The sequence below is a fragment of the Ranitomeya imitator genome, chromosome 2 (assembly GCF_032444005.1).
Source record: "Ranitomeya imitator isolate aRanImi1 chromosome 2, aRanImi1.pri, whole genome shotgun sequence".
NCBI classification, from domain to species: Eukaryota; Metazoa; Chordata; class Amphibia; order Anura; family Dendrobatidae; genus Ranitomeya; species Ranitomeya imitator.
This window is the reverse complement of record NC_091283.1, coordinates 339,480,939-339,506,464: the sequence shown is the minus strand read 5'-3', so window position 1 is coordinate 339,506,464 and position 25,526 is coordinate 339,480,939. Positions and strand designations below refer to the sequence as shown.

At 42.4% G+C, this 25,526-nt stretch overlaps 1 protein-coding gene across 1 annotated transcript; it reads right to left on the bottom strand.

Annotated features, from left to right (window-relative positions):
* Nucleotides 1–24,980, bottom strand: LOC138663664 (oocyte zinc finger protein XlCOF7.2-like). The gene is made up of 7 exons (XM_069749949.1): nt 24,914–24,980; nt 4,621–4,770; nt 4,324–4,491; nt 4,117–4,240; nt 3,936–4,033; nt 2,691–2,781; nt 1–203 (listed from the first exon to the last, which is right to left on the bottom strand). The coding sequence occupies exons 3-7, from the start codon at nt 4,345–4,347 to the stop codon at nt 1–3; spliced, it is 540 nt and encodes a 179-aa protein (XP_069606050.1). The 5' UTR covers nt 4,348–4,491; nt 4,621–4,770; nt 24,914–24,980.
* Nucleotides 24,981–25,526: the final 546 nt, after the last annotated feature.

Below are 25,526 nucleotides of genomic sequence, written 5' to 3'. Positions count from 1 at the left end.
TTATTTTGTGACTTTGATTTTTGGTAATAAATCAGGAGATAAGATTTGTTTCAATGGATCAGATGATTGATCTTTGCTTTGAAGGGATGATGGTAAATCTGGACTCATGACATTCACTTCAATTGTATCCTGTGGGATCGCAAGATCATCTGATTTAAAATTTAAAAGTATCAGCTGTTCCTCTAATCTCCCGGTACAGTCATCTGCCAAAAAATAAACCAAATATTATTTATGAATAAAATAACCTTTGATTTTATATTTTTGAACATTTCTACTTGACTTGACATTTTTATGGACATTTTATGTAAAAATATTGAATTATTCACCAGGACAATTACAGTTCACAGTCTAAATAAAAAACCTCATAACATGAACCAGTGTGGTGTTCAACTGTTCAATCTGCCTCAGACATATGGAATAAAAAGCCACAAAAACTTATGTGGGCAAAAATAAAAACTTATACTCATTTCACAAAAAAACAAGCCTCAAATCAGGTCCATCATCTGGCAATGGATAAACAGAGGTTTCCACATTATTACTGGCTCAAAGACTCTTCAGAAGCAACATGGCTTCCATAAACCAATTCAGCAATATCTGCTCCACCAAAGTCAAATCTCCCCCTCGCTTCTGAGCCTTGCAGTGTGCCCAAACCAAATTTAGCATCCATGTATTTGGAATAACTATAGTGAGAAGAACTCACTTAATTTAAGGTGTGTGTGTTTCTTGGAGCACAATCTGGACACTATGTGTTGGGTAATAGAATGGCCAATGTGCAATTATCACTCTCCAACAGCCACTGTGCGCTAATTTGCCGAAAGTGCCTGTGGAGTTAAAATAGTCAATACTCGTATAGATTAATTCACTGAGGGTTATAATATCCAAAATGGAGTCACTTTATGGGGATTTCTGCTGATCTGGTTTTCTGACAATTTGTTATATTAGAAATTGGAAAGCACTACACCCTACTAAAGCTCAAATCATATTGCTGGAAAGCTGCCAAATACAGACTTGTTCTCCGGTGGTTCAGTCTGTTGTGCTCAGCTCCATTTGTTTCCTGTTGTGACCCCAACCCACTTACTAATTTTGTGTCTTCTGATTTTGCTTTGTCTCTGCCCTCATGGTTCTGAACCAGCTACCTATTCTTCTTGTCATATCACACCACAGAAGAGCAGCCGATACCATGGCTCAAGCCTAGGGGTCCCTGTTTAAGTCCAGATCCATGTAGAGGGGTTAAACGGTGATGATCAAGACAATCCATGGGATCTGGAAAAAGGAGTAGATAGCGCCAAGCCTGTTAGTGGTAGCTATCTTTTGAGCTGCCAGTTGACCATGAAGAGTGCTCCCAATACATTGTGTCAGCAAACTATTCCAGCAGGATCTACATTCAAATACAGTCTTCATCAGTAAAAAATTAGTAGCTATTGGTGAAACCTCTCTGGGGTAATTAGAGTATGTGTATCAGTGGCGCTTGGAAATATAAACTATCGTAAGGGACAAAATGCTCTATCAGATGAGTTTCATTAAAAACTATTAGACATGCAAGGAGAACTTTTTATAATAATGCAGAGCTAAAATGTCTTAAATTTAGAACTCAGGAATTTGCAAGAGATAATGTAGACTTTTTTTTTTAAAGACTACCAACGAGTTACAGACTCACATACGTAAGGCAGGCTGATCCCACCACAATCAAACTACCATACAGAAGGAACCTGTAAAAAAATACATTTTTTTATTTCATTTTACATCCCTAACAACAACAACTTATGTTTGGGGAGAGAGCTCCAACACTGTATCAGAGTTGCACTCATTTATTTTGGACCATTAAGGCTCCCATGAGTCCTGACCAGAAGAGTAGAGAAAATATTAGTGCTCCCATTTCCGGATAGATTGTGCAGTAATCTGAATTCCTTAGGATTGAAAACATAATAGAATTCATGACAAAGAGGGAATCTATGAAACCAGGGCTTGAGCCATGCCAACACATCTCCTGCAGGCATGAATAAATGTATATTACAGCCATCAGCCACGAAGAGCTTAAAGATATATCATGGCACCGGTGTAATGTTTTTTATGTAGTTTACTGTGATCCTGTTTGAAATTAGTTGATTTTAAAATAAATAGAAAAGTCAGGATAAAGAGAAACTCTGTTGTTATTGTTGTATAGAAATTCACACTTGGCCCTCACTGCACATTCAATGTTGTCGAACAAAAAAGCAAAGTTTGGCCAGAAAGACTGGACATGGTCTTGTAGGGACCATATGAGCACATTCGGCACAGAAGGGGAAGAAGGTAGATTCATCCAATAAGATATCAGGGATCTAGGGAGCCAACAGCATCATTACCCTACGCTTTCTCTTACAGGCCATCATAATATTTTTCTTCAAGTGATTTTCTAACTTGTCAGCACATTCTACGTATGCTGTCATTTGGCTTTGTAGCTTACAAATCTGGGCAGGTAACGTTCAGCGTCTCCTAATCCCAGGAGGTAGGTGGATCCTTCAGGTTGTAAGGTCTATTGCAAAGTGCTTTCAATGACCAAAGTCATTTGAACATTTTGGATGAAGGAGAAAGTTGTGGTCTACAGACAAATTGGTGATCACACGATTGTGATATGGCCGGATTACAACACTGATAAAGCAGCCACAGCCGGTGACTGAGAAGAATCTGTGACTTTAGTGGTTACTACTCACCTGGGTAGTCATATCTAGGAATCTCCTCTTTACACCACTCTTCACCCCTCACATATGTCTCTGTAGTATTAATACGGGCCTGATCTTCACCCTGAAACAAATATTATAAAAGTCACAGACAGATGGAGAAGTCACATCTATGATTAGCACTAATCCTGCCATCTCCACCATTCTTCGTACACAAGTATAAAACATACAGTCATGGCCGAAAGTGTTGGCATCCTGGAAATTGTTCCAGAAAATCAAGTATTTCTCCCTTCAACATTTTAATGCAATTAAACGTTATGGCATGAGACACAGGAGAACCCCACTGTGACACAGAGACATAAAAAAAAGCTAGACTGCGGTTTGTCAAAATGACACAAGTAAGACAAAATCCTTCTGGAATACAGTCTTGTAGACAGATGAGACAAAGGTAGAGCTTTTTGGCAAAGCACATCATTCTACTGTTTACCAAAAACAGAATAAGGCCTACAAAGAAAAGAACACGGTACCTAGAGTCAAATATGGTAGAGGTTCAAAGATGTTTTGGGGGTCTCTGGCACTGGATTTTTTTGACTGACAGCAAGCTAAATTGAAATCTGAATATTACCAAATTATTTTGGATTGCAATATCCAGTGTCAGAAAGCTCGGTTTGCATCCTAGGTCATAGGTCTTTCAGCAGGACAATTATCCCAAACATACTTCAACAAGACCCCAGAAATAGATGGAAACAAAGCCCTGGAGAGTTCTGAAGTAGCCAGCTGTTAGTCAGGGTCTAAATACCAATGAACACCTGTGGAGAGATCTTAAAATTGCTATTGAGAAAAGGCACCCTTCAAATATGAGAGACTGGTAGCAGGTTGCTTCAGAAGAGTTGCCAAAACTCCAGGTGAGAGTTGTAATGAACATGTTGACGGTTATAGGAAGTGATTGATTGCAGTTATTTATACCAAAAGGTGTACAAGCAAATATTAAAGTTGAGGGTGCAAACAATTTTGCCAAGTCCATTTTTGGGGTTTTGTAAGATTATTTTTTTCTGTTGTTAAAATTCACACAAAAGGAAATAAAAGTGTATTTAAAAACATGTGTAATTGCAATAATTTTCTGGGAGAAATACATCATTTTCTGGAACAATTTCAATGGTGCCAACAGTTTCGTCCATGACTTTATAACACTGGTGGATAAAACAAGACTGAACACAAGAACTTCACAGCCGTCTACACATCATAGGGGAGATCTTATGACACCTTCTCTCCATCTACCTGATGATCCTGAGGAACATTGGGATCTTCCTGTTTACAGTCCTGTGGAAGAAGAGGACGGGGACATCTCTCTGGTGTTGTCCTCTTACTGGATAGATCTGGAGGAAACACATATAGGGACTAAATTCATTCTTTACATACAGATAATTATAGGTCGTGTGTATTTAGTCCTGTCTATTACCTGGTGATATGAGGGGCTGGGGAACCTCCATCATGACATCCTTGTACAGATCTTTGTGTCCTTCTAAATACTCCCACTCCTCCATGGAAAAATAGATGGTAACATCCTGACACCTTATAGGAATCTGGCACATACAATGATACCGTCATTCCCCAGATCCCTTCCTAGTGTTACTGTATAATGTCCCACCATTCCCAGCAGCGTCACCTCTCCAGTCAGCAGCTCAATCATCTTTTAGGTGAGTTCTAGGATCTTCTGGTCGGCAATATCGTCACATATCATGGGGTGAGATGGAGGTCTCAGGGGTCTTCCCCATCCTTCAGACACAGGGTCCTGACAGCACTCACTAGAGGTCTTCTTCACTACTGTGTAATCCTGGTTATGGAGAGACACATTAATAAATATCACTACAGACATTTCCAGAGTCCTCACCTCTCCAGTTCTGTCCATCTGTTATTCCCATAGATAAGAATGATGTAATGTGACGTCATCAGAATCTCTCACCTCTCCAGTAAGCCACAAGAGGATCTCTAGGGTGAGGTGTAATATCCTCTCTGCCATCTTGTCTCTGTCCATATTCATTTTTGATAGATAAATCAGAAAAATTCTCTTATAAAGAAGATCTTCACTGAGAGGATGAAATATTGTAGAGACCTGAATGAGAAGAGGATGAGCCGATGTAACATCATAAAAATCAAAGTGGGGCGGGAATTGGAATTCCTGGATATTCAGATTAGGACTGCATTGAGTGGTAATCTGACCACGGAAGTATATAGGAAGCCAACGGCAACCAATACATTGTTGCATGCTAAGTCATCTCATCCTGGTTCCACTATTAGAGGTATACCTACAGGCCAATTTCTTAGGCTAAAGAGGATATGTTCAGATGATTATTCTTTTGAGGAGCAGGCCAAGACCCTAAGGGAGAGATTTAGGGAAAGGGGATATAGCAGGAAGACAATTAGGGATGGTTATCATTGGGCTAAACATACCCCAAGAAATGAGCTACTTTGTAAAAATAAGAAAACCAATGATAAGGAAGGGGGTCAGGTACGACTTATTACGACGTATAATAGTCAATGGGCCAAGTTTAGAGAAATTATCAATAAGCACTGGCCCATCCTGTTATCTGATGCTACCCTTAGAAAATGTCTTCCGCCAACCCCTTTAATCACAGCCCGAAGATCTAAGAATTTAAAAGACTTGTTGGTGCATAGTCATTATGAACCCTCTAAACAGAAGAGTAAAACGTGGTTGGAAACTAATGGTTGTTTTCCTTGTGGACACTGCAGAGGTTGTGCCAATATCATCAAGAGTAAGAATTTCAGCAACTCAAATGGTAAGCGCGTATATGAGATACGACACTTCATTACGTGTTCTACCAAGGGGGTGGTGTATAGCGCCCAATGCCCCTGTGGCAAACTGTATGTGGGTCTAACGACTCGTGAACTACGCATACGTGTAAGAGAACACGTGAGAGACATCGACAAGGCAAAGGATTGTGAGGATCCATCTCAGCTCAAAACCATACCACGACATTTCCATCGGTATCATAATAGTGACTCAGGTCTTTTAAAAGTTAAAGGTATCGATGTGATGCATATGGGGCCTCGTGGAGGAGATTTGGCCAAAGCTTTGGCCAAACTGGAATGCAAATGGATCTATAGACTGGGTACTTTAGTCCCAGTAGGATTAAATGAAAGCTTCGGATTTAGTGCCTTTTTGTAACTAATTTATAGTTGTATATTGTCTTGTCTTATCCTTGTTTTTAATTCTATTATTATCTTTATTTTAGGGGTTTAGAGGGTTGATTTTGAGATTCTTATATGTAATTATGTGCTAATTGTTGCTTTTGTTAGTCTCTTTTAGATATATGTTTGTCTGCTCTGCAATGGACGTTCGCCTCTATGAAGCTGCTATCAAGCCGATATCACCAAAGAATATTATGTGGGATAGTACTGTAGTTATTCAACTTGTATATTAAGGGGTAGTACACTTATAGCGTCTGTCATTTGGTATTATTTATATTTATTTTTATCTTTGTATATTGAGGATATAGTCTCTATTATAGTTGGTATTTATTATATATATGAGCACTATTGAGGATTTGCAATATTAGTATTAATACACCGTAATATTGTTTTAATAAATAGAGCAAAATATGTGGATATTTTGCTCTGCTGCTAATTCACTAGTTTTATGTACATATTATATTAATATTCATATTTAAACACTTATATATAGATTTTTAATTGTATTGACGATACCGTAATGTTAGTTCACAGTATACGGGTTTTGGTTGATAGCTACCTTTGTCTGTATTTAGTCTTCTTATTTGTGGCGATTCTGCAGCGTTCATTGACGCCTAGACTGTGCGTACTGGCTCTGATCTCTTTGGTCGTGTAGATATGCTAATACATATTCATATTATAGATGTCATTTATTAATGAGCAATATTGATGTTATAGTATAATATTAAAATATCGGTGTATTAGTACTGTTTGATAGAATAAAATGTGTCTATTTAATGTTCTGTTGCTAATACACTGATCCTTATATTTATATTAGTATTCTTATTAAATACTTATGGGTAGGTTTATAATTGTATTAGCAGAGTTTGTAGGTTAGTTCACAGTATGCGGATTTGGGTTTTATATTTACCTTGTTCGTTTCTTTGTCCGAGATGATTCTGCAGCGCTCATGGTGCGTCCAGATGGTGCGCGCTGGCTCGGGTTTCTTCGGCCGCAGACTTACATAGTAACATAGTTAGTAAGGCCGAAAAAAGACATTTGTCCATCCAGTTCAGCCTATATTCCATCATAATAAATACCCAGATCTACGTCCTTCTACAGAACCTAATAATTGTATGATACAATATTGTTCTGCTCCAGGAAGACATCCAGGCCTCTCTTGAACCCCTCGACTGAGTTCGCCATCACCACCTCCTCAGGCAAGCAATTCCAGATTCTCACTGCCCTAACAGTAAAGAATCCTCTTCTATGTTGGTGGAAAAACCTTCTCTCCTCCAGACGCAAAGAATGCCCCCTTGTGCCCGTCACCTTCCTTGGTATAAACAGATCCTCAGCGAGATATTTGTATTGTCCCCTTATATACTTATACATGGTTATTAGATCGCCCCTCAGTCGTCTTTTTTTTAGACTAAATAATCCTAATTTCGCTAATCTATCTGGGTATTGTAGTTCTCCCATCCCCTTTATTAATTTTGTTGCCCTCCTTTGTACTCTCTCTAGTTCCATTATATCCTTCCTGAGCCCCGGTGCCCAAAACTGGACACAGTACTCCATGTGCGGTCTAACTAGGGATTTGTACAGAGGCAGTATAATGCTCTCATCATGTGTATCCAGACCTCTTTTAATGCACCCCATGATCCTGTTTGCCTTGGCAGCTGCTGCCTGGCACTGGCTGCTCCAGGTAAGTTTATCATTAACTAGGATCCCCAAGTCCTTCTCCCTGTCAGATTTACCCAGTGGTTTCCCGTTCAGTGTGTAATGGTGATATTGATTCCCTCTTCCCATGTGTATAACCTTACATTTATCATTGTTAAACCTCATCTGCCACCTTTCAGCCCAAGTTTCCAACTTATCCAGATCCATCTGTAGCAGAATACTATCTTCTCTTGTATTAACTGCTTTACATAGTTTTGTATCATCTGCAAATATCGATATTTTACTGTGTAAACCTTCTACCAGATCATTAATGAATATGTTGAAGAGAACAGGTCCCAATACTGACCCCTGCGGTACCCCACTGGTCACAGCGACCCAGTTAGAGACTATACCATTTATAACCACCCTCTGCTTTCTATCACTAAGCCAGTTACTAACCCATTTACACACATTTTCCCCCAGACCAAGCATTCTCATTTTGTGTACCAACCTCTTGTGCGGCACGGTATCAAACGCTTTGGAAAAATCAAGATATACCACGTCCAATGACTCACCGTGGTCCAGCCTATAGCTTACCTCTTCATAAAAACTGATTAGATTGGTTTGACAGGAGCGATTTCTCATAAACCCATGCTGATATGGAGTTAAACAGTTATTCTCATTGAGATAATCCAGAATAACATCCCTCAGAAACCCTTCAAATATTTTACCAACAATAGAGGTTAGACTTACTGGCCTATAATTTCCAGGTTCACTTTTAGAGCCCTTTTTGAATATTGGCACCACATTTGCTATGCGCCAGTCCTGCGGAACAGACCCTGTCGCTATAGAGTCACTAAAAATAAGAAATAATGGTTTATCTATTACATTACTTAGTTCTCTTAGTACTCGTGGGTGTATGCCATCCGGACCCGGAGATTTATCTATTTTAATCTTATTTAGCCGGTTTCGCACCTCTTCTTGGGTTAGATTGGTGACCCTTAATATAGGGTTTTCATTGTTTCTTGGGATTTCACCTAGCATTTCATTTTCCACCGTGAATACCGTGGAGAAGAAGGTGTTTAATATGTTAGCTTTTTCCTCGTCATCTACAACCATTCTTTCCTCACTATTTTTTAAGGGGCCTACATTTTCAGTTTTTATTCTTTTACTATTGATATAGTTGAAGAACAGTTTGGGATTAGTTTTACTCTCCTTAGCAATGTGCTTCTCTGTTTCCTTTTTGGCAGCTTTAATTAGTTTTTTAGATAAAGTATTTTTCTCCCTATAGTTTTTTAGAGCTTCAATGGTGCCATCCTGCTTTAGTAGTGCAAATGCTTTCTTTTTACTGTTAATTGCCTGTCTTACTTCTTTGTTTAGCCATATTGGGTTTTTCCTATTTCTAGTCCTTTTATTCCCACAAGGTATAAACCGCTTACACTGCCTATTTAGGATGTTCTTAAACATTTCCCATTTATTATCTGTATTCTCATTTCTGAGGATATTGTCCCAGTCTACCAGATTAAGGGCATCTCTAAGCTGTTCAAACTTTGCCTTCCTAAAGTTCAATGTTTTTGTGACTCCCTGACAAGTCCCCCTAGTGAAAGACAGGTGAAACTGCACAATATTGTGGTCGCTATTTCCTAAATGCCCAACCACCTGCAGATTTGTTATTCTGTCAGGTCTATTAGATAGTATTAGGTCTAAAAGTGCTGCTCCTCTGGTTGGATTCTGCACCAATTGTGAAAGATAATTTTTCTTGGTTATTAGCAGAAACCTGTTGCCTTTATGGGTTTCACAGGTTTCTGTTTCCCAGTTAATATCCGGGTAGTTAAAGTCCCCCATAACCAGGACCTCATTATGGGTTGCAGCTTCATCTATCTGCTTTAGAAGTAGACTTTCCATGCTTTCTGTTATATTTGGAGGTTTGTAACAGACCCCAATGAGAATTTTGTTACCATTTTTCCCTCCATGAATTTCAACCCATATGGACTCGACATCCTCATTCCCTTCGCTAATATCCTCCCTTAAAGTGGACTTTAGACAAGACTTTACATAGAGACAAACCCCTCCTCCTCTCCGATTTTTACGATCCTTTCTAAACAGACTGTAACCCTGTAAGTTAACTGCCCAGTCATAGCTTTCATCTAACCATGTCTCGGTTATTCCCACTATGTCAAAGTTACCTGTAGATATTTCTGCTTCTAGTTCTTCCATCTTGTTTGTCAGGCTTCTGGCGTTTGCGAGCATGCAGTTTAGAGGATTTTGTTTTGTTCCAATCTCCTCACTGTGGATTGTTTTAGAAATGTTCTTACCTCCCTTCTGAGTATGTTTTCCTGGGTCGTCTTTGCTCGAGTCTAATGTTTTTCTTCCCATCCCCTCTTCTTCTAGTTTAACGCCCTCCTGATGAGTGTAGCGAGTCTTCTGGCGAATGTGTGTTTCCCAGGTTTGTTGAGGTGTAGTCCGTCTCTGGCGAGGAGTCCATCATACCAGTAATTCACACCGTGGTCCAGGAATCCAAATCCTTGTTGTCTGCACCATCGTCTTAGCCAGTTGTTTGCATCAAGGATCCTGTTCCATCTCCTGGTGCCATGCCCGTCTACTGGAAGGATAGAAGAAAAAACTACCTGTGCATCCAGTTCCTTTACTTTCTTCCCCAACTCTTCAAAGTCCTTGCAGATTGTCGGTAGGTCCTTCCTTGCCGTGTCATTGGTGCCAACATGTATCAGAAGAAATGGGTGGACGTCCTTGGAGCTGAAGAGCTTTGGTATCCTATCGGTCACATCCTTGATCATCGCACCTGGAAGGCAGCATACTTCTCTTGCAGTTATGTCCGGTCTGCAGATGGCTGCTTCTGTGCCTCTCAGTAGTGAGTCTCCCACCACCACCACTCTTCGTTGCTTCTTGGCTGTACTTTTTGCTGTCACTTGTTGCTGTGTGCCCTTTTCTTTTTTGCTTGCTGGTATTGCTTCATCCTTAGGTGTGCCATCTTCATCCTCTACAAAGATTTGATATCGGTTCTTCAGTTGTGTGGTTGGTGATTTCTCCATGGTCTTCTTGCTTCTTTTGGTCACATGCTTCCACTCATCTGCTTTTGGAGGTTCTCTGACACTTTTTTCACCTTCTGTGACCAGTAGAGATGCTTCTGTTCTGTCTAGAAAGTCTTCATTCTCTTTGATGAGTTTCAAAGTTGCTATTCTTTCTTCCAGACCCCGCACCTTTTCTTCTAAAAGGGCCACTAGTCTACACTTCTGACAGGTGAAATTTAATTCTTCTTCTGGTCGATCTGTGAACATGTAGCACATGCTGCAGCTCACCATGTAGGTTGTCACATCTGCCATGTTGCTCCTAGATCCTGCTGACTTGCTGTGTGTTTTCCTTCTTGTGTAATCTACTCAGCCAAGCTCTCTTGCAATAATGTCCTACAGGCCTCCTGAAGCTTGAATCCCTGGTTTGGTGATGCTTTCGAAGCAGCTGGTCCCGGCTGTACCCAACGATCTTCTAGCTTAGGGAGACTTCGCTTCTCCCAGAAGGCACCTGGAATATGCAAATTAGCCTCCTGAAGCTTGAATCCCTGGTTTGGTGATGCTTTCGAAGCAGCTGGTCCCGGCTGTACCCAACGATCTTCTAGCTTAGGGAGACTTCGCTTCTCCCAGAAGGCACCTGGAATATGCAAATTAGCCTCCTGAAGCTTGAATCCCTGGTTTGGTGATGCTTTCGAAGCAGCTGGTCCCGGCTGTACCCAACGATCTTCTAGCTTAGGGAGACTTCGCTTCTCCCAGAAGGCACCTGGAATATGCAAATTAGCCTCCTGAAGCTTGAATCCCTGGTTTGGTGATGCTTTCGAAGCAGCTGGACTTGGAAATCTTCGGTCTTTTCAGTCGGCCTATACACACGTAGGCAGCTGACGCTGCAGCGTGTGTTATCAGCGACTTGACCGAGGACGATGAGTCATTTAGTAGCGGCGGGGGAACGAGTCGACGCGCCGGGTTTCCTTGACGACCATGAGACGCAGCAATCCTCTGACGGCATTTTGATTGGATGCTGGGCGGTATAAGAGACCGGATTTCCCTCTACCCCGACACGCCCGAAGGTACCTTAAAACTATTCTGGTAAAATTACCTTAAGAGAACTGTGGTAGATATAGCCACTGACATTCACAGCAGCGCGTCCGCCCTGACGCACTTTTCGGACTCCTTTCTCAGGCCCCCAAAAAACGTGTTAACTAAGTACCCTTTATTTTCTTGCACTATAGCCGTTTACTTACTACAGAGTATTCAATCATTGTTTCTGTCCCACCCCCCATATAAAGTACGACCACTATCTATATGGACTTATATACAGCATTCTAGAATGCTGTGTATATATAGTAGGCCCACTGCCTGTATACCCTTATATACAGCATTTTAAAAAGCACAACCATTATCTGTATGCCCTTAGGATAGTGGCATATTAGACTTGCCTAGCCCTATCCAATGGGCTTCGCTAGTCTTAATCCAGGGCCTTCTCCTCTTCTATCACCGTCCTTCTTTCTTTGAGTCGATGACGCGTCATATGTCATCCACACGGTGCCTTCCATCGCGCTCCCGTGCATCGCACTTCTTTCTGCCCGTTGCAGTACTTTGCTTTGTGCTCGGCAGAGAAGTGTTCCTGCACAGAAGCGTGATGAGGGAGGTGGTGTGGATGATGTAGAACACATCATCCACGGGAAGGACTGCGCCGGATGAAGACCAGCGCCAAACATAACACCAGACCGCCCCTTAGCTGAGTATAAGAAGTTATTTACATTATGCACATTGGCTTAGGGGCATACCGTATATACTTGCGTATAAGCCGATCCCCTAATTTTGCCACAAAAAAACTTGGAAAACTTATTGACTCGAGTATAAGCCTAGGGTGGAAAATGCAGCAGCTACCGGTAAATTTCAAAAAATAAAAGTAAAATTAATTGAGACATCAGTAGGTTAAGTGTTTTTGAATATCCATATTGAATCAGGAGCCCCATATAATGTTCGATACAGTTCATGATGGCTCCATACAAAATACGCCCCATAAGATGCTCCATATTAAAATATGCCCCATATATTGCTGCACAAATGTTAATAATGGCCCCATGAGATGCCCCATACAATAATGCTTAAAGGTTGATGACCCCATAAGATGGTCCAAAGTTTTTGCCCCATGAGATGCTCCACACATTATGCCCCATATGCTGTTGCTGCGATTAAAATAAAAAAAAAAAAATCACATACCTCTCTTCGCTCAGTTCCCCGGCACTTGCGATAGTCATCTTTCACCGCTGCACGCTGCTCTGTCTTCCATCCTCTGCACTGACTTCAGGCAGAGGGCGGCGTGCACACTTACTACGTCATTGCGCCCTCTGACCTAACCAGTCACAGCCAGAGGACAGACGACAGAGCGCCCCGCAGCGGTGGAAAGGGGAGAGGTGAATATTGCGCAATGCTCACCTCCCCGTCATACTCACCTGCTCCCGGCGCGGTCCCTGGCAGCTTCTCACTGTCAGATGGTCTCCGGGAGCCGGCAGCGTCTTCCTATGTTCAGCGGTCACGTACAGCTCATTAAAGTAATGAATATGCGTCCATATTCATTACTTTAATGAGTGGTACCTCATGACCGCTGAACAAAGGAAGAGCTGCCCGGAGACCATCGGACATGCAGGGACCACGCCAGGGGCAGGTGAGTATGTGACAGCCGACGCTCCCCCTCCCCCGCCGACAATGACTCGAGTATAAGCCGAGAGGGTCACTTTCAGCCCAAAAAGGTGGGCTGAAAATCTCGGCTTATACTCGAGTATATATGGTATGTACAGCACTCTAGAAGGGTGTGTATAAGGGCATATAGGTGCTGGTGGTACTATATATGGGGAAAACCTGGTGACAGGTTCCCTTTAAGAAACCTATGGAACTAGGTTAAAATTGGCATTTTTTGGATGGTGAAAAACTTGTAGCTTAAATATTGATGATGGCTGAACTGCAGGTGGTCTGTGTCGCTTCATAAGTTTAAGGCCGGGGTCACACTAACGTAGAATATGGACGAGTGCTATTTGAGAAAACATCGCATAGCACTCGGACCAGTGTTAATCTATGGGGCAGATCACATCTGTGATTATTTTTTCATGCCGAATCAGCATACGAGAACAATCGCAGCATATATACCTAACAGGGGCCCATACATTCTGATACCATCACTAATATATACCTGACAGGAGCCCATACATTCTGATATCACTAATATATACCTGACAGGAGCCCATACATTCTGATACCATCAATAATATACAGTGAGGCAAAAAAGTATTTAGTCAGTCACCAATAGTGCAAGTTCTACCACTTAAAAAGATGAGAGGCGTCTGTAATTTACATCATAGGTAGACCTCAACTATGGGAGACAAACTGAGAAAAAAAAATCCAGAAAATTACATTGTCTGTTTTTTTAACATTTTATTTGCATATTATGGTGGAAAATAAGTATTTGGTCAGAAACAAAATTTCATCTCAATACTTTGTAATATATCCTTTGTTGGCAATGACAGAGGTCAAACGTTTTCTGTAAGTCTTCACAAGGTTGCCACACACTGTTGTTGGTATGTTGGCCCATTCCTCCATGCAGATCTCCTCTAGAGCAGTGATGTTTTTGGCTTTTCGCTTGGCAACACGGACTTTCAACTCCCTCCAAAGGTTTTCTATAGGGTTGAGATCTGGAGACTGGCTAGGCCACTCCAGGACCTTGAAATGCTTCTTACGAAGCCACTCCTTCGTTGCCCTGGCGGTGTGCTTTGGATCATTGTCATGTTGAAAGACCCAGCCACCTTTCATCTTCAATGCCCTTGCTGATGGAAGGAGGTTTGCACTCAAAATCTCACGATACATGGCCCCATTCATTCTTTCATGTACCCGGATCAGTCGTCCTGGCCCCTTTGCAGAGAAACAGCCCCAAAGCATGATGTTTCCACCACCATGCTTTACAGTAGGCATGGTGTTTGATGGATGCAACTCAGTATTCTTTTTCCTCCAAACACGACAAGTTGTGTTTCTACCAAACAGTTCCAGTTTGGTTTCATCAGACCATAGGACATTCCCCCAAAACTCCTCTGGATCATCCAAATGCTCTCTAGCAAACTTCAGACGGGCTCGGACATGTACTGGCTTAAGCAGTGGGACACGTCTGGCACTGCAGGATCTGAGTCCATGGTGGCGTAGTGTGTTACTTATGGTAGGCCTTGTTACATTGGTCCCAGCTCTCTGCAGTTCATTCACTAGGTCCCCCCGCATGGTTCTGGGATTTTTGCTCACTGTTCTTGTGATCATTCTGACCCCACGGGGTGGGATTTTGCGCGGCACCCCAGATCGAGGGAGATTATCAGTGGTCTTGTATGTCTTCCATTTTCTAATTATTGCTCCCACTGTTGATTTCTTCACTCCAAGCTGGTTGGCTATTGCAGATTCAGTCTTCCCAGCCTGGTGCAGGGCTACAATTTTGTTTCTGGTGTCCTTTGACAGCTCTTTGGTCTTCACCATAGTGGAGTTTGGAGTCAGACTGTTTGAGGGTGTGCACAGGTGTCTTTTTATACTGATAACAAGTTTAAACAGGTGCCATTACTACAGGTAATGAGTGGAGGAAAGAGGAGACTCTTAAAGAAGAAGTTACAGGTCTGTGAGAGCCAGAAATCTTGATTGTTTGTTTCTGACCAAATACTTATTTTCCACCATAATATGCAAATAAAATGTTAAAAAAACAGACAATGTGATTTTCTGGATTTTTTTTTCTCAATTTGTCTCCCATAGTTGAGGTCTACCTATGATGTAAATTACAGATGCCTCTCATCTTTTTAAGTGGTGGAACTTGCACTATTGCTGACTGACTAAATACTTTTTTGCCCCACTGTATATATAGCTGACAGGAGCCCATACATTCTGATATCATCACTAATATATACCTGACAGGGGCCCATACATTCTGATATCATCAGTAATAAATACCTGACAGGGGCCCATACATTCTGATATCATCAGTAATAAATACCTGACAGGGGCCCATACATTCTGACATCATCACTACTGTAATATATACCTGACATGGGTCCGTACATTCTGATACCATCAATAATATATATACCAGATCGGAGCCCATAAATTCTGATATCATCAGTAATATATACCTGACAGGAGCCCATACATTCTGATATCATCAGTAATATATATACCTGACAGGGGCCCATACATTCTGATACCATCACTAATATATACCTGACAGGAGCCAGTACAGTTTGTATCTACAATAATATATACCTGACAGGAGCCCGTACAGTCTGTATCTACAATAATATATACCTGACAGGAGCCTGTACAGTCTGTATCTACAATAATATATACCTGACAGGAGCCTGTACAGTCTGTATCTACAATAATATATATCTTACAGGAGTCTGTACAGTCTATACAATAATTTATACCTGACAGGAGACTGTACAGTCTATATCTACAATACTATATACCTGACAGGAGCCCGTACAGTCTATCTACAATAATATATACCTGACAGGAGCCCGTACAGTCTGTATCTACAATAATATATACCTGACAGGAGCCTGTACAGTCTGTATCTACAATAATATATACCTGACAGGAGCCTGTACAGTCTGTATCTACAATAATATATATCTTACAGGAGTCTGTACAGTCTATACAATAATTTATACCTGACAGGAGACTGTACAGTCTATATCTACAATACTATATACCTGACAGGAGCCCGTACACATACTTCCCAACCGTCCCGGATCGCGCGGGACTGTCCTGATTTTGACAGTCAGCCCCGCGATCCTGGGCGGGACATTAGTTGTCCTGCACTACATGCCTAGGGCGGGGACAATGAGCAAGGTTTGTGGCTGTTTTTTTTTTTTTTTTTTTATAAAAGCTGGGTCACCTCCCAACCGATCCCGCCCTCCTCGCCCAACCGCCCGCCCCCCCGGCCGCCTCCCACCCACCCTCCTTGAAGACGATACTCACCCTGCTCCAGCGATGGTCTCAGCTTCTGCAGCGCTCCTGAATGAGCTGTCACGTTGTACCGCTCATTTAAGGTCATGAATATGCGCATATTCATTACCTTAATTAGCGGTATCACATGACCGCTCACCCAGGAAGAAGGTGCTGAGCCGGGAGTGGTGACAGAGCGAGAGGGATGGCCGCGCGGTGAGGAACAGGTAAGTATGAGGGATGGGGGACAGGGTGGGGGGATGAAGGAGGACGGTAGCTGCGCCATTCAAGATGGGAGCGTGGGGGGAGGGGAGGAGAAATGAACCAAGCATACAGGAGGGGGGGGGGAATATGAGCCATACATACAGGAGGGGGGGATATGAGCCATACATACGGGGGGGGGGGGGGGAATATGAGCCAAGCATACAGGAGGGGGGGGGGAATATGAGCCATACATACAGGAGGGGGGAGGAATACGAGCCATACATACGGGGGGGGGTAAATATGAGCCATGCATACAGGGGGGGGGAATATGAGCCATGGGGTGGGGGGGGGCAATATGAGCCATACATAGAGGGGGGGGGAATATGAGCCAAGCATACAGGAGGGGGGACATTATACAGTATTAAGCATCGTGGGATCATTATACAGTATGGAGAACTGTGTGTGGCCATTACACAGTATGGAGCATCATGTGCAGCCAATATACAGTATGGAGCATCATGTGTGGTCATCATACAGTATGGAGCATCATGTGTGGTCATCATACAGTATGGAGCATCATGTGTGGTCATTATACAGTATGGAGCACTGTGTGGCCATTATACAGTATGGAGCATCATGTGCGGCCATTATACAGTATGGAGCATCATGTGCGGCCATTATACAGTATGGAGCATCATGTGCGGCCATTATACAGTATGGAGCATCATGTGCGGCCATTGTACAGTATGGAGCATCGTGTGCGGCCATTGTACAGTATAGAGCATCGTGTGCGGCCATTGTACAGTATGGAGCATCATGTGCGGCCATTGTACAGTATGGAGCATCATGTGCGGCCATTGTACAGTATGGAGCATCATGTGCGGCCATTGTACAGTATGGAGCATCATGTGCGGCCATTATACAGTATGGAGCATCATGTGCGGCCATTATACAGTATGGAGCATCATGTGCGGCCATTATACAGTATGGAGCATCATGTGCGGCCATTATACAGTATGGAGCATCATGTGCGGCCATTATACAGTATGGAGCATCATGTGCGGCCATTATACAGTATGGAGCATCATTTGCGGCCATTATACAGTATGGAGCATCATGTGCGGCCATTATACAGTATGGAGCATCATGTGCGGCCATTATACAGTATGGAGCATCATGTGCCGCCATTATACAGTATGGAGCATCATGTGCGGCCATTATACAGTATGGAGCATCATGTGCGGCCATTATACAGTATGGAGCATCATGTGCGGCCATTATACAGTATGGAGCATCATGTGCGGCCATTATACAGTATGGAGCATCATGTGCGGCCATTATACAGTATGGAGCATCATGTGGGGTCATTATACAGTATGGAGCACTGTGTGGCCATTATACAGTATGGAGCATCATGTGTGTTCATTATACAGTGCGCATCATGTGTGTTCATTATACAGTATGGACCATCATGTGTGTTCATTATACAGTATGGAGCATCATGTGTGGTCATCATACAGTATGGGGCACTGTGTGACCATATTTTTTTGTTTATAATTATTGTATATGAAACAGTGTGATCAGCAGTGCTAAATGGGTGTGGTTGGGACGTGGATATGGGTGTGACTAATTATGAATGGGTGTGGTCAGAGGCGTGGTCTAAAATTTGCCCCTCTTTCCCATCTTCAAAAGTTGGGAGGTATGCGAACAGTCTATATCTACAATATATACCTGACAGGAGCCCGTACAGTCTGTATCTACAATAATATATACCTGACAGGAGCCCATACAGTCTGTATCTACAATAATATATACCTGACAGGAGTCCATACAGTCTATATCTACAATAAAATATACCTGACAGGAGCCCGTACAGTCTATATCTACAATAATATATACCTGACAGGAGCCCGATCAGTCTGTATCTACAATAATATATACCTGACAGGAACCCGTACAGTCTATATCTACAATAATATATACCTGACAGGAGCCCGTACAGTCTGTATCTACCATACTATACACCTGACAGGAGTCCGTACAGTCTATATCTACAATAATATATACCTGACAGGAGACTGTACAGTCTGTATTTACAATAATATATACCTGACAGGAGCCCGGACAGTCTGTATCTACAATAATATACACCTGACAGGAGCCCGTACAGTCTATATCTACAATAATATATACCTGACAGGAGCCCGTACAGTCTATATCTACAATACTATACACCTGACAGGAGCCCGTACAGTCTGTATCTACAATACTATATACCTGACAGGAGCCCGTACAGTCCATATCTACAATAATATATACCTGACAGGAGCCTGTACAGTCTGTATCTACAATACTATATACCTGACAGGAGCCCGTACAGTCTGTATCTACAATAATATATATCTGACAGGAGCACGTACAGTCTGTATCTACAATAATATATACCTGACAGGAGCCCATACAGTCTGTATCTACAATAAAATATACCTGACAGGAGCCCGTACAGTCTATATCTACAATAATATATACCTAATATGCCACAGAAAGAACACAGTCACTATGTCCCATAAAATATAAATCTTTATTAAATATATATAAAACATATAATGGCAGAGCAAGCCCCTGAGGAAGGAGCCGCTGTAGCGCTCCGAAACGCACGTCGGGGTGGGCTCTGGATCCCCCCTTGCTGGCGCACGACTAGGTAAATACTTGGGTTATATATGTGGCCATGTTTCTATATATACAGGTCCTTCTCAAAAAATTAGCATATAGTGTTAAATTTCATTATTTACCATAATGTAATGATTACAATTAAACTTTCATATATTATAGATTCATTATCCACCAACTGAAATTTGTCAGGTCTTTTATTGTTTTAATACTGATGATTTTGGCATACAACTCCTGATAACCCAAAAAACCTGTCTCAATAAATTAGCATATCAAGAAAAGGTTCTCTAAACGACCTATTACCCTAATCTTCTGAATCAACTAATTAACTCTAAACACATGCAAAAGATACCTGAGGCTTTTATAAACTCCCTGCCTGGTTCATTACTCAAAACCCCCATCATGGGTAAGACTAGCGACCTGACAGATGTCAAGAAGGCCATCATTGACACCCTCAAGCAAGAGGGTAAGACCCAGAAAGAAATTTCTCAACAAATAGGCTGTTCCCAGAGTGCTGTATCAAGGCACCTCAATGGTAAGTCTGTTGGAAGGAAACAATGTGGCAGAAAACGCTGTACAACGAGAAGAGGAGACCGGACCCTGAGGAAGATTGTGGAGAAGGACCGATTCCAGACCTTGGGGAACCTGAGGAAGCAGTGGACTGAGTCTGGTGTGGAAACATCCAGAGCCACCGTGCACAGGCGTGTGCAGGAAATGGGCTACAGGTGCCGCATTCCCCAGGTAAAGCCACTTTTGAACCATAAACAGTGGCAGAGGCGCCTGACCTGGGCTACAGAGAAGCAGCACTGGACTGTTACTAAGTGGTCCCAAGTACTTTTTTCTGATGAAAGCAAATTTTGCATGTCATTCGGAAATCAAGGTGCCAGAGTCTGGAGGAAGACTGGGGAGAAGGAAATGCCAAAATGCCTGAAGTCCAGTGTCAAGTACCCACAGTCAGTGATGGTGTGGGGTGCCATGTCAGCTGCTGGTGTTGGTCCACTGTGTTTCATCAAGGGCAGGGTCAATGCAGCTAGCTATCAGGAGATTTTGGAGCACTTCATGCTTCCATCGGCTGAAATGTTTTATGGAGATGAAGATTTCATTTTTCAGCACGACCTGGCACCTGCTCACAGTGCCAAAACCACTGGTAAATGGTTTACTGACCATGGTATTACTGTGCTCAATTGGCCTGCCAACTCTCCTGACCTGAACCCCATAGAGAATCTGTGGGATATTGTGAAGAGAAAGTTGAGAGACGCAAGACCCAACACTTTGGATGAGCTTAAGGCCGCTATTGAAGCATCCTGGGCCTCCATAACATCTCAGCAGTGTCACAGGCTGATTGCCTCCATGCCACGCCGCATTGAAGCAGTCATTTCTGCCAAAGGATTCCCGACCAAGTATTGAGTGCATAACTGAACATTATTATTTGTTGGTTTTTTTGTTTGTTATTAATAAACACTTTTATTTGATTGGATGGGTGAAATATGCTAATTTATTGAGACAGGTTTTTTGGGTTATCAGGAGTTGTATGCCAAAATCATCAGTATTAAAACAATAAAAGACCTGACAAATTTCAGTTGGTGGATAATGAATCTATAATATATGAAAGTTTAATTGTAATCATTACATTATGGTAAATAATGAAATTTAACACTATATGCTAATTTTTTGAGAAGGACCTGTATGTGTTTGCATGGGATTAGCTGTGGACATATTGGGCGCTTGTGCCCATCTGCATTAGCAGTATATTTTGTGTTCATGTCCATTACTGATCCTTGTAGGCTACTCTTACTAGATACTAGCACCTAGGCCCATATTCCCATACATACTATGTATTATTAACTACTTTACGATCATTATTATCTTCTGTGTGCTGTTGCTATGGGGGGCACTATGTAGCCCTTTCGTGTATAGTGGTGTTGCAATATAGTTGGTTCTACCAGCCCCATTTTTACTGAATGTGCTTGCTCTGCTATTATATGTTTTATATATATTTAATAAAGATTTATATTTTATGGGACATAGTGACTGTGTTCTTTCTGTGGCATATTAGGATTCCTGTTTTACAGTTGTCCCTGATACTTCGGTCCTTACATGCACACGTACCACATTGTACTCCGCTGATAGTATTTATTATTGGTATTTTTTGTTTGTGATCTACATGTGTAATATGTGTACTACAATTTCATTACCAATAATATATACCTGACAGGAGCCCGAACAGTCTATATCTACAATAATATATACCTGACAGGAGCCCATACAGTCTAGATCTACAATAATATATACCTGACAGGAGCCCGTACAGTCTATATCTACAATAATATATACCTGACAGGAGCCAGTACAGTCTGTATCTACAATAATATATACCTGACAGGAGCCCGTACAGTCTATATCTACAATAATATATACCTGACAGGAGCCCGTACAGTCTATATCTACAATAATATATACCTGACAGGAGCCAGTACAGTCTGTATCTACAATAATATATACCTGACAGGAGCCCGTACAGTCTATATATACAATAATATATACCTGACAGGAGCCCGTACAGTCTGTATCTACAATACTATATACCTGACAGGAGCCCGTACAGTCTATATCTACAATAATATATACCTGACAGGAGCCCGTACAGTCTATATCTACAATAATATATACCTGACAGGAGCCCGTACAGTCTATATCTACAATAATATATACCTGACAGGAGCCCGTACAGTCTATATCTACAATAATATATACCTGACAGGAGCCCATACAGTCTATATCTACAATAATATATACCTGACAGGAGCCCGTACAGTCTGTATCTACCATACTATAGACCTGACAGGAGCCCGTACAGTCTATATCTACAATAATATATACCTGACAGGAGCCCGTACAGTCTATATCTACAATAATATATACCTGACAGGAGCCCGTACAGTCTATATCTACAATAATATATACACCTGACAGGAGCCCGTACAGTCTGTATCTACAATACTATATACCTGACAGGAGCCCGTACAGTCTGTATCTACAATAATATACACCTGACAGGAGCCCGTACAGTCTGTATCTACAATAATATATACCTGACAGGAGCCCGTACAGTCTATATCTACAATAATATATACCTGACAGGAGCCCGTACAGTCTGTATCTACAATAATATATACCTGACAGGAGCCCGTACAGTCTGTATCTACAATAATATATACCTGACAGGAGCCCGTACAGTCTGTATCTACAATAATATACACCTGACAGGAGCCCGTACAGTCTGTATCTACCATACTATATACCTGACAGGAGCCTGTACAGTCTGTATCTACAATAATATATACCTGACAGGAGCCCGTACAGTCTATATCTACAATAATATATACCTGACAGGAGCCCGTACAGTCTATATCTACAATAATATATACCTGACAGGAGCCCGTACAGTCTGTATCTACAATAATATACACCTGACAGGAGCCCGTACAGTCTGTATCTACAATAATATACACCTGACAGGAGCCCGTACAGTCTATATCTACAATAATATATACCTGACAGGAGCCAGTACAGTCTGTATCTACAATAATATATACCTGACAGGAGCCCGTACAGTCTATATCTACAATAATATATACCTGACAGGAGCCCGTACAGTCTGTATCTACAATAATATATACCTGACAGGAGCCCGTACAGTCTGTATCTACAATAATATATACCTGACAGGAGCCCGTACAGTCTGTATCTACAATAATATATACCTGACAGGAGCCCGTACAGTCTGTATCTACAATAATATATACCTGACAGGAACCCGTACAGTCTGTATCTACAATAATATACACCTGACAGGAGCCCGTACAGTCTGTATCTACAATAATATACACCTGACAGGAGCCCGTACAGTCTGTATCTACAATAATATATACCTGACAGGAGCCCGTACAGTCTGTATCTACAATAATATATACCTGACAGGAGCCCGTACAGTCTGTATCTACAATAATATACACCTGACAGGAGCCCGTACAGTCTGTATCTACCATACTATATACCTGACAGGAGCCTGTACAGTCTGTATCTACAATAATATATACCTGACAGGAGCCCGTACAGTCTATATCTACAATAATATATACCTGACAGGAGCCCGTACAGTCTATATCTACAATAATATATACCTGACAGGAGCCCGTACAGTCTGTATCTACAATAATATACACCTGACAGGAGCCCGTACAGTCTGTATCTACAATAATATACACCTGACAGGAGCCCGTACAGTCTATATCTACAATAATATATACCTGACAGGAGCCAGTACAGTCTGTATCTACAATAATATATACCTGACAGGAGCCCGTACAGTCTATATCTACAATAATATATACCTGACAGGAGCCCGTACAGTCTGTATCTACAATAATATATACCTGACAGGAGCCCGTACAGTCTGTATCTACAATAATATATACCTGACAGGAGCCCGTACAGTCTGTATCTACAATAATATATACCTGACAGGAGCCCGTACAGTCTGTATCTACAATAATATATACCTGACAGGAACCCGTACAGTCTGTATCTACAATAATATACACCTGACAGGAGCCCGTACAGTCTATATCTACAATAATATATACCTGACAGGAGCCCGTACAGTCTGTATCTACAATAATATACACCTGACAGGAGCCCGTACAGTCTGTATCTACAATAATATACACCTGACAGGAGCCCGTACAGTCTATATCTACAATAATATATACCTGACAGGAGCCAGTACAGTCTGTATCTACAATAATATATACCTGACAGGAGCCCGTACAGTCTATATCTACAATAATATATACCTGACAGGAGCCCGTACAGTCTGTATCTACAATAATATATACCTGACAGGAGCCCGTACAGTCTGTATCTACAATAATATATACCTGACAGGAGCCCGTACAGTCTGTATCTACAATAATATATACCTGACAGGAGCCCGTACAGTCTGTATCTACAATAATATATACCTGACAGGAACCCGTACAGTCTGTATCTACAATAATATACACCTGACAGGAGCCCGTACACTCTAGCATCTTCAGTAGTGAGCCGGCTACACTGTATGGGCTGCAGTCAGGACCTGGAAGGAGCCCATACACTCTAGGCTCAACCTTTCCCAGTAATACCAAGACCAATTTCTCACAATAAAACAATGTCAGAATCTCCGGGATCTGCTGACAATCCAGAGTTATTACCTCATAACGAGAGATGAGCGAATATCTTCGGTTCCCCACTATTTCGGCAATGATAGCACTTACTGAATAAGCTGCAGAGGGAACCCGGATACCTGGATCACGGCGCCGGCTGATTGGCTCCGCAGCTGCATGTGTCCTGGCTGTGTCACTGTTAGACCACATGCATGGAGCCTGTGTGCTGGGTTCTCCATCAATGTGCGGGGAACCGAGGATATTCACTCATCTCTACTCATAACATGATGCCGGTCAGGAAGGAGGAAACAGGGGGCAAAGGGTTAATAGGACTCACAGGAGGAACCGACCCAGAAAGCAAAAGATCCAGGGAGGGTCTCCCACACATATATGGCTGCTCTGTGCACACAGGACCTGTGATGAGGTCACAGGAGGGGAGGAGTCAGGGTCACATGATCAGGGGCCTCAGTGTATGCAGGACTCTGCTGTGCTGGTTGTCATGGTGCTGGATGAGGGGAAGTTTATGTGTGGGGTCAGGAGGGGTTTACAGTGTGGATGTAGCAGAGCCGTGTGTGTATGAGGTGTACGGAGCAGAGCCGTGTGTGTACAAGGTGGACGGAGCAGAACCGTGTGTGTACGGAGCAGAGCCGTGTGTGTACAAGGTGGACGGAGCAGAACCGTGTGTGGACGGAGCGGAGCCGTGTGTGTACAAGGTGGACGGAGCAGAACCGTGTGTGTACGGAGCAGAGCCGCGTGTGTACGAGGTGGACGGAGCGGAGCCGTGTGTGTACGAGGTGGACGGAGCGGAGCCGTGTGTGTACGAGGTGTACGGAGCGGAGGCGTGTGTGTACGAGGTGTACGGAGCGGAGGCGTGTGTGTACGAGGTGTACGGAGCGGAGGCGTGTGTGTACGAGGTGTACGGAGCGGGGCCGTGTGTACGGAGCAGAGCC

What these genes read in the sequence shown, in the direction of transcription:
- LOC138663664 (XM_069749949.1), bottom strand. Translation starts at nt 4,347, where the DNA reads ATGATTGAGCTGCTGACTGGAGAG. An exon ending in TTGAGCTGCTGACTGGAGAG is followed by an intron (nt 4,241 to 4,323) that starts GTGACGCTGCTG and finishes TGTATGTGCCAG; the next exon opens with ATTCCTATAAGGTGTCAGGA. An exon ending in ATGTTCCTCAGGATCATCAG is followed by an intron (nt 2,782 to 3,935) that starts GTAGATGGAGAG and finishes TATTTGTTTCAG; the next exon opens with GGTGAAGATCAGGCCCGTAT.